General features: G+C 40.9%; 1 protein-coding gene across 1 annotated transcript in view; it reads left to right on the top strand.

Moving 5' to 3' along the window:
- The first annotated feature begins 8,465 nt into the window (after positions 1 to 8,465).
- Positions 8,466 to 13,583, top strand: part of LOC143283411 (protein O-mannosyl-transferase TMTC3-like) — a 50,532-nt gene continuing 45,414 nt past the window's right edge. Inside the window, exons 1-2 of the mRNA XM_076589632.1 lie at positions 8,466 to 8,550; positions 11,785 to 12,003. Of these exons, the coding sequence (XP_076445747.1) occupies positions 11,818 to 12,003 (186 nt within the window). The 5' untranslated portion in view covers positions 8,466 to 8,550; positions 11,785 to 11,817. The remainder of the gene's footprint in view (positions 8,551 to 11,784; positions 12,004 to 13,583) is intronic.

The raw sequence follows: 13,583 nt of genomic DNA, 5'->3' as shown, positions 1-13,583 counted from the left end.
TTCAATGACTGTATCAAAGAGAGTGCAGAATGTATGAAGAAACGTGTGTCTTTCAACGGTGTTAAAAAGAAGAATGACTGGTTTGATCAGGAATGTGAACTTTTTAAACGGAAAACTAAGAGGCTGTTACGAAGATGTCGTCATACATTAAAGGTTGAAAATAATACAGAATATGTAATTACTATATAGACGTGAATACAAATATCTACTCAGGAGAAAGAAGAAACAGTATAATAGGTCTGTGTTAGAAAAACTTGTACTGACAGTCAATAATCAAAAAGAATTTGGGGATGCTGTTCGTGGAGCATCGTTTAAAAGAAAACAGCCTAGAAATAACATTTCAGTTGACACGTGGTTTCACCATTTTCAAGCCTTATTAGAAAAAAAAAGATGCAAATGGTATTCAGAATGATGAGACGCCTGATGCTGAATCAGAAGGATATGTTAATCGTCCAATTTCTAAAAGAAGAAATATGATCTTGCTTTTGGAAAATTAAAAGGTCAAAAGGCGGCAGGTCCTGATGGTATCATTGCCGAATTATTTAAGAATGCAAATGATCAGATTGTGCACTTTTTCTTTAGAATGTTTAACAGAATTTTTTTTTATCACGGTATATATCCAGATAGCTGGGCTGAATCTGTTATTCAACCTGTTTTCAAGAAAGGCAATATCAGTGACCCCAATAATTATAGAGGAATTTCTTTGACTAATGTGAGTAGTAAGTTATTCGGAATAATAATTAATAATAGATTACGGGAGTGGGTGGAAGAAAATAATATTACAGATGAATGTCAAGCAGGGTTTAAGACGGGATACTCAACAATCGACCACATATACACCTTGCTAGCTCTAGTTCAAAAACAATTTTAATACAATCGTAAACTATATGTAGCATTTACAGATTTTGAAAAGGCTTTTGATTCCATAAATAGAAATCTCCTTTGCCCAGTTCTCTTAAAGAATGGTATTACAGGTAAATTATATAGGTATATCAAAAGCATGTATGATGTAGTTAAAGCTAGAGTTCGATGTGGTGCCAGATTGACAGATTATTTTACATGTACTTCTGGGGTTAAACAAGGTGACGCATACAGCCCAGTTCTTTTTTCTTTATTTATAAACGAATTAGCAATAGAAGTAATTAACAATGGTAGGCATGGTGCTATGCTTTCACTTGATGCTTTTGAATTGTTTACTGTTTTGTTAGCCGACGATGTCATTTTGATTTCAGAGACAGTTATAGGCCTACAAACACAAAGAAATAGTCTACAGCGTGCAACAACATCTCTTCAACTAAATGTTAATGTGTCTAAAAGTAACATCATAGTATTCCGGAAAGGTGGATATCTAAGTGTGAGAGAACGGTGGTTTTATGATGGTGCTACATTGCCTGTTGTTAATGTACTTAAATATTTAGGAATTCTATTTTCAACACGCTTAAGTTTTGGTGCTGCTTCAAGGAACTTGCAAGTAAAGCAAAAGGTGCTCTGATATGTGTTATGAAAAGATTATGTATGTTAAACAATAATTCATTTCATTTATTTCTTAAGCTTTTTGACTGCCAAATACAGCCAATAGTGCAATATGGATCTGAGTTATGGGGGCTTGATAATTCTGTTTTTCATTGTGAATCAGTTCATTTAATGGCTTTAAAGAAATTTTTAGGAGTCCATATGCGAACGCCAAACGACCTTATTTACGGTGATACAAATCGTTATAAAATGTTGTATAATTTCGATAATAAGGGAAGGAAAAACTAGGTAACTAAAGTTCGTCTTTGTTTATTTGAATATGGATTTGGCTTTGTGTGGATGGAACAGGGCGTTGGTAGTGTTAATGGTTATGTATCTGTTTTCCGCCAAAGGCTGATCGATTGTAGATTGCAAACTTGGTATAATCATATTCACACTAGCAATAGATTTTATATGTATAGAACGTTCTGCATGCAGAGTATATGATTTAAAACATTATCTGCTGCTAGATATAGATAGACACTTGAAATTTATAAAACGACGTTTAGATTAGGAATATCTGAATTGACAACGCATCGCTCAAGGTACAAAACGTTTAGTGCAAATGAGTTAGTCTGTCCATTGTGTAATGAATCCCAAGAAAATGAGGTACATTTTGTCCTTTGTTGCCCGGCACTAACAAATATTCGTGAAATGTTTATAAAAACCAAAATATTACAAACACCCCTCTCTGTTTAGATTAAGTCTACGTATGTCGTCAAGCAATAGCAAGGATGTTCGTAATTTTTCTTTGTTTTTTTGTATAAAGCTTTTAAACATACAGAAATTGCCACTTCATAAAATGAATATGATTGTATGTTTTGTTATCTGTATTTATACCTGTTTGCTTATGTTGTTTCATTGAGTTGTACAATGTTCATGTGAACCCCTTCACATGGGGCTGAGGCCTATATGTGAATAAACCATTCCGTTCCGTTCTGTTCTCTCTCTCTCTCTCTCTCTCTCTCTCTCTCTCTCTCTCTCTTGGACAAAACAGAAAACATAACATTGCATACTTGAGTGTATTGTTGAGGCAGTATGTATTGGTTTGATGTATTTTTGAATGGATGGTCGAGTCAGTCCCCATTCATTTTGGTATTTTATTATCATTACATTGTTGTTTTTCTTTAGTTCCGTTTCGTTGAGTTTTTGTCAGGATGTGACTTAAGTGTTTCCAAGTATTGCATATTTTCTTCGTTTAAACTGACTGAAGGATTCAGAGAGAAAAAATATAGTTTTTTGTTGTTGTTGTTTTGAAGCTAAAATAATATGAATTTATGTTGTTGCCCCCTTGTCAAAAGACCTTTCTTGGCAATGACAATAGATAATTCAAGTGTCCAGTGTCTCTCTCTCTCTCTCTCTTTACGAGAGTTTCAATGTTGGATGTCTGATGATTGGCACGTGGCAGGACTGGAACGATCATTTGTGCAAAACAGCGAGGTCTGGAAAAATGTTAACGTGCCTTCAGTGCCGGATCCTGTACATTATGTACAGATGGATACAATACAATACAATGCAATGCAAGGCAAGGCAATGCAATGCAATCCAATATAATACAATACAATACAGCACAATGCAATGCAATGCAACGCAACGCAAAGCAACAAAACGCAGCGCAACACAACGCAATACAGAACAAGACAAGACAATGCAATGCTATGCTATGCTATGCAGTGCAATGCAATGCAGTGCAACGCAACACAGCGCAACGCAAGACAGTACACTACACTTCACTTCACTTCACTACACTACACTACACTACATTACACTACAATACACTACACTACACTACACTACAATGCAACGAAACGAAACGCAACGCAACGTAACGTAACGCAAAACAGCACAACACAACGCAACACAGCTGAACGTAAAACAACACAACACAACACAACACGACACAAGATCACTTTATAAATCCCTCTACTGTGGAATTTTCTGTGTCTGCACATACACGCACATGAAGAATCACATAAATGTACATATATTATGAGAATGCACAGGCATATACACAGAGACACATGTTTTTTTTCTAAGTGACGGGTACAGAAAGGGGTAACCAAGTCACAGTTCTAAACACTGAACTTTGAACTTTGGAGTTCACAATGACCAGAACACAGGATTTTTGTCCTGAACGATATATCGACTCATTCATATCAGGTCAAATACATAACTTACAGATTACGACTCTGTTTGTCCGCGATCTAAAGGTCAAAACAAAACAAACAACAACAAAAGCATCATCATCATCAACAACAAAGCATGTTCAATTTTTTTCACATCCATTTTCAGAACACGTAAGAAACGCTTACTGCCCCAAGGTTTCTTTTGTAACACAAATAAATGTCAAGTTGAAACTGCCAAAAAAGCGTTTGCATAATATTTGCATAAAGCGCTCAAAATGAGACATCACATTTTCACAGTCAACGAAACATTATATTATTTAGAGAAACTGATAATCGACCGAAGTTATCACACGTCCCATCAACAAGGGGCAACGAACTTTTTGTTAAAAAAAAAATAAAATAAAATAAAATAAATCCACATTCTCTCCCTTTCCTCTCCCTCTCTTGTGATCTGATATTGTTGCTTTGAACCATTTCAATTCACAGAAATAACATGGCATGAGAACAGAAGCCTCGCAAAAAGCATGGGAGGGACGCTACTCAATGAGAAACAAGTAAACACGAACACTTGCGCGGACAGGTCAAGGGAACCAAAGTAAATGTAACCCCAATGACAAGTATTTTTGTACAAGCTGTACAGAAATTTGGTATTGGTATTGATAATTGAAAATCTGTTATTGTTGTTATTGTTCTCTCTGCAATCTCTCCCGTTCAGCAGGTGATGTTCAGGCGGTGTTCAGAACAGGCATTACGCATGTTCAGGTGGTGTTCAGAACAGGCATTACGCATGTTCAGGCGGTGTTCAGAACAGGCATTACGCATGTTCAGGCGGTGTTCAGAACAGGCATTACGCAATACTACCCAAGTTTATTCAGTAGTTATGCTTGGACTCCTTTTGTGTGAGGTCTCATATCTGGCATTAATGGCTTGACTGCTGCTGACACGTGTGCTCGTCAGTGAAGGGCTGTCACGTCCCTGAGACAAGACGTACAGAGCTTACAGGTCGTGATCTCTGCCGCCTCTCTTTATTTGGACTGCTTCCTCTTCAGCTGGGATCGCATGACTTTTGTTCGGCAAAATTAACTTCACGACTTTAAAGTACATGAGAACTAGAACTTGCAGTTCAAATTCATGCCACACGAATATTGAGGTGATGTAGCTTGTAAGTCATGCACCCTCACAGCAGATCTGAAAAGGAAAAGTCTGGCCTTTGAAATGAGATATTCTGGCACAAACTTTAGGTTTCAGTCTAAAACTGTAAAAGGAGGCGTCATTGCATTCGGACAAATCCATATACGCTACACCACATCTGCTAAGCAGATATCTGACCAACAGCATAGACCAACTCGTTTAATTAGTCGGGCCTTGACTGCAGGCATGCCAATTCATTTGTGTCCCTTTCAGAGTGGATTTCTTCTACAGAATCTTGCCAGAGGACATAACTTATTTGCGATGGATTATTTTTCAGTGCGCTAAGTGCATGCTGCACAGTGCACGTGGGACATCGGTTTATCGTCTCATCAGACAACCGGCCACTTGAAGTTTGATTTTATAGTCAACATCAGTTGCCGAGAGAAAGGGCGAGACCGGAAATCAACCCAGACCCTCAAGGCCGGGGCACTGTATTGCCAGACAAGCGTCTTAACCATTCTGTCACCGTCCTCCTCTGGCAAAATCATGGGCCGGCATCACTTTCAAAGACCGCTGCAACACTATGGAGGATGTTAGGAACCAAGTCAGAGCGTATACCCACTAATGGGACCTCATGACTGCCTCATCTCCGTAGTTGTCAAAAGCAGAAAGGTGACGCGGTTTGGCCATGTGAAATGAACGGCTTGGTGAACATCCCAGTGCACCAGTACCGATCGAGGATCCTCAGTCCCTGATTACCACCCACACTAATTCAAAATGAGTACTCTCAAAGTCAGGCAGGTCTCAGTTTCAATTACAAGGATGTGTCAGAGCGTGTGGACATGTCTGTATATGAAACACCATACCTGCTTTTTTTTTTTTTTTTTAAGCAGTTGTAGACTGTCTGACCGTCACATAAACACAACGCACTTGTCGGTCAGGCCCTGAAAACGAACACCTTTTAACAGTTTCAACGCCAAGCTCGCATTTATGCACAAGCGTGGTAGAGGACCCATGTCACTGAAAGGTGACCATTCATTGGTCTGTTATCCATGAACCTACTGCTCTTAATGATCGGTGGTAGGATAGGCCATATTTTCTATACATCGCACGGGGAATCCCCAGCTGTTCTTAGCCACTGTCTTTTCTGTGTTTATACCACAAGGGAATTTTTTACTCTAAATTGACTGGCGGTGAAAGGGATAACACGGCAACAAGTTTCCCATAACCCGGCATGCCACTTTCGAATTCTCTCCAAGCAAAACTTGTCCTTTCTCGTTCTGTCTGTCTGTCTGTCTGTCTGTCACCCTCTCTATCTGTGTCTGATTTCAGTCATTCTCTTCTTCATATCTTTCTTCTTCTTTTTCTTATATCCTAATGTATATACTTATTTGTTTGTCAGTTATTTATTTTTGAGTTAAGTTAATGTCCTATGTTAATCAGCAACCATCCTATGTTAATCAACAACCATCTACCTGAAGATCTAGTCATCAGCCCCATCCACATGTAATATGCAGCTTCTGTTCAAACGTGTGTGGGGGTGTGTGGGGGGGGGGGGATGAGAGAGTTTGTGTGTGTGTGTGTGTGTGAGTGAGAGAGAGAGAGTGTGTGTGTGTTTGTGTGTGTGTGTGTGCGTGTGTGTGTGTGTGTGTGTGTGTGTGTGTGTGTGTGTGTGTGTGTGTGTGCAGTGCGTGCATGTGTGAATATGCACAAGTTTTAATATTGATATGCACTTTATATATCCTAATTTCTACTGTATCTTGTGTTTGTGCAAGATTTTCGATTTATGTTCGTATCTTGTTATGTACAATCCCCCCCCCCCTCCCCTCTTTCTTACTGCAGATGTGGTGTAGCGTATATGGATCAGTCCGCACGCTTTAACGCCACCCTTCCCCCTTACCCCACCCCCACCCCACCTCCCCCACCCCCCATCTGTGTGTGTGTGTGTGTGTGTGTGTGTGTGTGTGTGTGTGTGTGATGTGTAACGATGCCACATGCTGAAATAATTGTTATACTGGATTATATGTACTTTGTTTCCTGTGTACTATCCAAACCTTGGAGACGAACGACTGGTGAAAAAAGGCACAGTACCCGCCTGCCACATGGACTTTTTAAGCAAATGACAAAGTACCAAAGTGCCGCTTATCCCTTAGTAGTTTATTTTGCTTTGATTATGTTTTTCCTTTATGTTCCATTTTTATCTGTTTTGCACCATTTTGTTCTGATTAGTGGCCTACTGTGTCACTTGAGCTTGACAGCTAATGACATTAAACATTTCAGTGTCCAGTGTTCTCTATGTCCTTGTAATACCTCATTTCAAAGTCAGTGTTGGGCCATGATTCATCAAAAATGAGGGCTGGAGCCATCAGTTCTGGCGAGCGCGCGCGCACGCAAGTGTATGTGTCCCGGGTTGGTATGTGTGTGTGTCAGTGTGTGTGTGTGTGTGTGTGTGTGTGTGTGTGTGTGTGTGTGTGTGTGGCAGTGTGTGCGTGTGTGTGTGTGTGTGTGTGTGTGTGTGTGTGTGTGTTCCGGGTCGGTGTGTGTGTGTGTATGTGTCCCGGGTAGGTGTGTGTGTGTGTGTGTGTGTTTGTGTGTTAGTCACTGATCGAAATGCCTTGAGATGATAGACGGCGTCAGTACAGTACGTGGCTTACTAGTACATCAGGATCGATAGTGGGTGCGCCGGCTTTTGTCCCCGCACTTAATTGGATTTCGGCCTCAGTTTCAAGGAAGCATTCAAAGTACTCGCATTGATCCATACACGCTACACCATATCATCTGCTTAAACAGCTCAGATGTCGAAGCTAACGCGCTTGTCGGGCCTTTATCTATTATTTATTCCCCTTTTTTTTCTTTTCTTTTTTTTCTCGAGGCCTGACTAAGCGCGTTGGGTTACGCTGCTGGTCAGGCATCTGCTTGGCAGATGTGGTGTAGCGTATATGGTTTTGTCCGAACGCAGTGACGCCTCCTTGAGCTACTGAAACTGAAACTGAAACTTGTCAGGCCTCACCGAGTTGAGAGCCTGGCAGGTGCCTATACTGGTATGTACAAAACTTCAAACTAAAATGAGACGAACCCAATAAACGAAATAAACAAAGACAAGTACATATGTGGCGAATAAAAAAAAGAAAGAAAGATACAAATATGGAAAGCAAAATTAATGATTAACATTAAACAATGAAAATTGGACAGGCGTACATGTTTTGATCACCGCTAAGTCACAATGCAGTAGTTGTAACACTGCTTGTTTGCTGTTTTAATACCAATTAGCTTTTTTTCTTTCTTTTTTTTTTTTATAAGGACAATGTATTGTCGATTAAAAAAAAAAATTAAAAAACCAAGGACGACAACCCTAGCATGCCCTCTAACACGAACTTTTTTCAGACGAAGATAATATGGGAATTGGTAAAGATATCAAGCGCCTATTGTTTTTTTTAGTCCGTTTCCTCTAAGTCACCCTGGCAACGTATGTATTATGTTTCTGGGAATGACATATGTGGTTTTTCATGTGAATGAAAGCGGGAAGAAGAAAAAAAAGTCGGACACGGATGAGAACGAGGACCTACAAACATGGACACAAGAGATGTGATTTGGTGGATAGGTGTGATTCACCTTGCTCGACAACTTTCAGCTGTTGCTTAAAATAGCTCGAAACAATGTATTCGAAACCAAACCTTCCACTTTTACTTTGGATCTCCAATATGGCTGCGTCCATATGACGCCGACACCAACACACCGTGGTGTATGATTGTCAAGCTGCTATTTGTTGCATATTTTGCAGGTTTGTGTACGTATCTCAGCATGTTGTCGGAGCATCAGACATTCTGCACTGATAATTTAATGGCAATGGTGACCTATTTTCCTGCGCTTCCTGTTGATGCATTGCGTTCCGTGCAAGGGTGATGTCACGAAAACGAAGCAGTCTGCAATCGCGATACTATCTTGAGTTTCTGGATACTTCTGGAAGATAGATAAACATATTAAGAATATTATACTCCATCCCGATAGGAATCCATATCAGTAGCTGAGCAAATGATGACTGACTTGACAAGACTTGCAGAGACTGGTCAGCACATGCTGAAAGGGTGGAGTTCGTCATATATCCAGGGCGTGGGGTTGAACAAGACAAAACAGGGCAAGATTCCTTGTTTTCGGGGATAATCGATAAACACATATTTGCTTTTTTTTTAAATATCCATTTCCAGCTCTACGTAGGGTCTGCTCTTCACAAACTAAATGATAAAGGCATAAATACTAGTAATATGGTACTTTAATGGTACTTTTAACACACACACACACACACACACACACACACACACACACACACACACATCAGACTATTAGACCGGTGTTGTTGGGGAGACAGACATAGATAGTCTTAAGACAATCAGTCTGAGTAGGGGAGGGAGACTGATAGATTATTATTATTATTGTTATTGTACATTAGTAGTAGTAGTATTGTGAGCATTTATACCTAATCTTTAAAATAAGCATAGACATTTACCAATAGAACACACACACACACACACACACACACACACACACACACACACACACATGTAAATATCAGAAATGAAAAAAAAGATGTATGTATATTGGCAAGACAGATGATGGCAAATTGACAGGCATATGAGAAAGGTATGAAACAAAAACAATGCAGTCTAAGGGAAGAAAGTCAGTGAGAAGAAGAGACAGACACTGAGATTGGCAGGCGGGCAGGCAGGCTGACAACAGAAAACTGACCGTTTGAGTTGGAGGGACAGGAAGGGACAGAGGGGCGAGAGGAAGGCGACATTACAAACAAAATATGGAGACATGAGGAGATAATGCGATAATATGAATGACAGTTGTTACTCTCAAATGATAAGATAAACCTTGTCAAGGTGGTGGTGAAACATGCCAGGAATGGGAAGGGTGGGTAATAAAGGAAATATTGAATTTGATGCAAGTATTTCTCCAGTGAAACCAGAATAAATCAGTAAAAATGGGTATATGTGATGAAATCTGGAGCTCATAATGAAAAGAGTCAAAATACTGAATATTGCCACTGATTTGTTTTTCTTTCTGTTCCACAACCAGTATCAATTTACTAATGATTCTTGCCGTGATTGGTGTGAACTGAATATTACTCTGTTCCCACTGGAGATTAACATGGAAAACAGGATCTTTAATATAAATAACTGGTTTCCTGCATAGTTTAATTAAGTTTTATATCACATACAAAGGACATTCAGGCACCAGCAGGGCTGCACATATGTTGACTGGGAAATTGGAAAAATCTCCATCCTTAAAGGCTCAACGCACCAGACACTAAAGTGATGTAACCCTCCTCAGTCCCCTCACTTGCCCCCCGCCCACCACACGCACACCACTTAACTCTTTCCGGACGAAGGAATGCTCACGCATTCCTACACAAAACGTATTCGGTTTCGGACGAAGGAATGGAATAGCATTCTCCGAAAGTAAAATTCCATCATGCGCTGTACACATGATTTTGTGATTAGCCAAGCAGAGTGCGCTATTCTGGGTCACTCCACAATTGAATGGTATGATTGGTCAGCCTGGGATGTGTGGCCCGTCTCGCACACACGCTGACAAAGTCACTGACTGGTCGTCTGCTTGCGTGCCAGCCTGTTAGCAAAGCGGGCTCTTCTCAGAATGTTGTGAAGCGAACAAGGCAGTGACGGCAACGTTTTAGGGTTGCCGAAGTACTTGAAATGCTACAAACTGAAGGGTCGGACATTGAAGAGGTGGATGATGACGAAGAAGAAAGCGAATTTAATGCAGAAAGCGAGCATGGGTATGGTGATTCGGGGTGAAAAATTGGCAGTATTTTCTACATATGGCAAAACTGTAAAAATAAGATGAGAAATTTGATTTTTTTTTTTTTATATGTAATAGCTCAACACGTAATAAACCAGTTCTGAAAGTTTCATTTTCTTACACAGTATTTTGTATTTTTTGTAATTTTTTTCCAAACCCTTACAAATGGGCCGTCTGTGGGGAAAACCAAGGGAGAAAACTTGTCGTCCCGAGTGAGTTAACACTGTGACTGGACATCACTCTTTCAACCAGGTCTTCAGAAAGGAACCATTCCAACAGCAGTGCTCACAAAACCTCTCCATTTGTCCACTCCACTCTTTTAGAGTCACTGTCCTTTGCTGCAAGCAGCTTGGTTTCTTCCTCTCATCAGTGCTGTTTTGTGTTCTTTGCTTGTTTTGTTTGCTTTTTTTAGCTGGCAAAACATTTTGTCACCCTCTTGCCCACACAGAGTACGGACTACATGACACTGTCAATCAAGTTTTGACATGAAATAGTGAGCAATTCCATTTTATTCAGATTTCCAGTTTGGCATTTTGGTGATTTTTTTTTTTTTTTTTTAATGATTAAAAATCTGTTTCCTTTACTTTACATTGTTTCTGTATCAAGACATGCACTTTGATATGCATGTGTGAGAGAGAGAGCAATGGGATGGGGGGGGTGCAGAACAGACAGAAAAGAAAGAATGATGAATGAAGGAAGGAGAGAGAAGAGAGTTTTGGTGCAGAAACACATCATTACACATTTGAATCATTTCCTATTCATGTCACCAGTCCAATGAGAGACTTTTCATGGATATATAGTAAACACCCAGCCAGTACTGCATAGTGTATGTAAAACAAAGTAAAGGAATGGGTAGAGTACCCAGTGAATGCCCACCCCCAACTTCAGGGTGAAATTTGTGCAAAAGTGGGGATGGATACTTACAAGGTGGTTTACATCACACTGCATGGCTAAGAGCGGACTGGGCAAGACAGGTCGTCTTTTCACTGTTAGCCACACAAAATTTGGTCAAGCAGAGCAAACTGATTGGCCTAGTTTGCATCAGTTTGACATGGCAAGTATATGTATCACCAAACATGGAGTATAATACAAACTCTTCCTATCAGTCTTATTTTTGTTGTGGACAGAAAGAGGGCATTGTGGTTGACATCACAGAGCAATAACGTAACAGTCTTGTTTTTGTTGTGTACAGAAGCAGGAAAGTGAAGGCCCACAGTGAAGGACCATGGAGCAGTTCACCGTCCACAGCCTCATTCTGGTGGTGACCACCCTGGCCATCTACCACAACGCCCTGGACTGCGGCTTTGTGTTTGATGACATGTCGGCCATTGTGGAGAACCAGGACCTGCGCCCCAACACCCCGCTGATGGACCTCTTCTGGAACGACTTCTGGGGCACACCCATGAACAAGGTGGAGGAATGAGTTCAGAGGCTGGTTATTGTATTGTATTACTCTTTTTGTTACAACAGATTTCTCTGTGTGAAATTCGGGCTGCTGTCCCCAGGAAGAGTGCTTCGCTACATTGACAGCACCACCCTTTTTTTTTTTCTGTCTGCAATTTTATTTGTTTTCCTATTGAAGTGGATTTTCCTACAGAATTTTGCCAGGGACAACCCTTTTTTGCCATGGGTTCTTTTATGTGCGCTAAATGCATGCTGCACACAGGACCTTAGTTTATCATCTCATCTGAGTGACTAGCGTCCAGACCACCACCTAAGGTCTAGTGGAGGGGAGAAATTACAGGCGACTGCCTCTGTGATTTGAACCAGTGTGCTCAGATTCTCTCACTTCCTTGGCGGATGCGTTACCTCTAGGCCAACACTCCACGTGGGTGGAATGGAGGAGGCAAAATTGCACTGGCTGTTAGTTTGCCCTTGGGAAAGATCCCAACACTAACTGTCCTGAAACCCTCTTGGCCAAGAGAGTGGGGATGTAACTTGGGCAACTATCCCTTATAGTCAAATTCTAGCTCAGATGAACGGGACAGCAGTTGCCTCCTCTGCTGTTCTGATGGTCACAGTCAGACATGACTGACTGTCATAAGGGTGGAGTGTACAAATTTGGCTGTTTCTTTGTATGCTGTGTAAACTTATCGCCAGAGGAGGTGGTGGAGGTCTGGAGTCGACCGGAGGGAGCGGAGGAAGTGGAGGAGGCGGCAGGTTGGCATTGTTGAGAGGGCCAGGAGTAGAGGGCCCAGTGTGTCAGCGAATTGATTGCGATCGCGCCTTAATTTTAGCGTGATCGCCCAATCGAGCTATACAATTATGTGACCTGATTGGAGACATAATTTGACAAAAGACAAGAACACCAGAGAATCGACAGACAGACAGAAAATACAAAAAACCTTCGCCGTATGAAGAGCACAGGAACAGGAGTCATGATGGCTGCCGGAAAAAGAGGGCGCTAGTCAGGGGGGCAAATGGGAGGTTACCTACTTCCGGGAGGTTATCGGCCGTAGCTACTTATGTTTTCTCCGCATAGGCGGATAGTAGTTTGCACAGGACAGGAATGTAAGACCCCTGCCGGAGTCTGCACTAGTGGGTCATGGTAAGTATGTTATTTAAACATAATTTGAGATAGAAAATTTCCTTTCACACTCACAGTGACACCCACCCAGCTTCTTGTTAATTATATAACTGTTCATGGAAAGAGTCGCACTTCTTACTGAGGGTGGAGTTGTTGTTTTTTCTGATTTCCCTGGTCAGCATAATGATGTGCAGATCTGCCAGTATGTGAATATCTTTCATGTGTTTACACATACTGAACATCGAATGTGCTTGTTGAAGATCCCACAGTCCATCCCATATCAGTGTTCAGTAGATTGCAGGAATACAAATATACTCACAATGCTGTCCACAATATGAATGCCTTCATGGCGGGGTGAAAACATGTAAAACCCCATTTAATTACACATACTTAACCATGACCCAACTAGTGCAGACTCCGGCAGGGGTCTGACATTCCTGTCCTGTGCAAACTACTATCCGCCT

The sequence above is a fragment of the Babylonia areolata genome, chromosome 6, assembly GCF_041734735.1.
Source record: "Babylonia areolata isolate BAREFJ2019XMU chromosome 6, ASM4173473v1, whole genome shotgun sequence".
Classification (NCBI taxonomy): Eukaryota; Metazoa; Mollusca; class Gastropoda; order Neogastropoda; family Buccinidae; genus Babylonia; species Babylonia areolata.
This window is presented reverse-complemented; position numbering and strand designations above follow the sequence as displayed.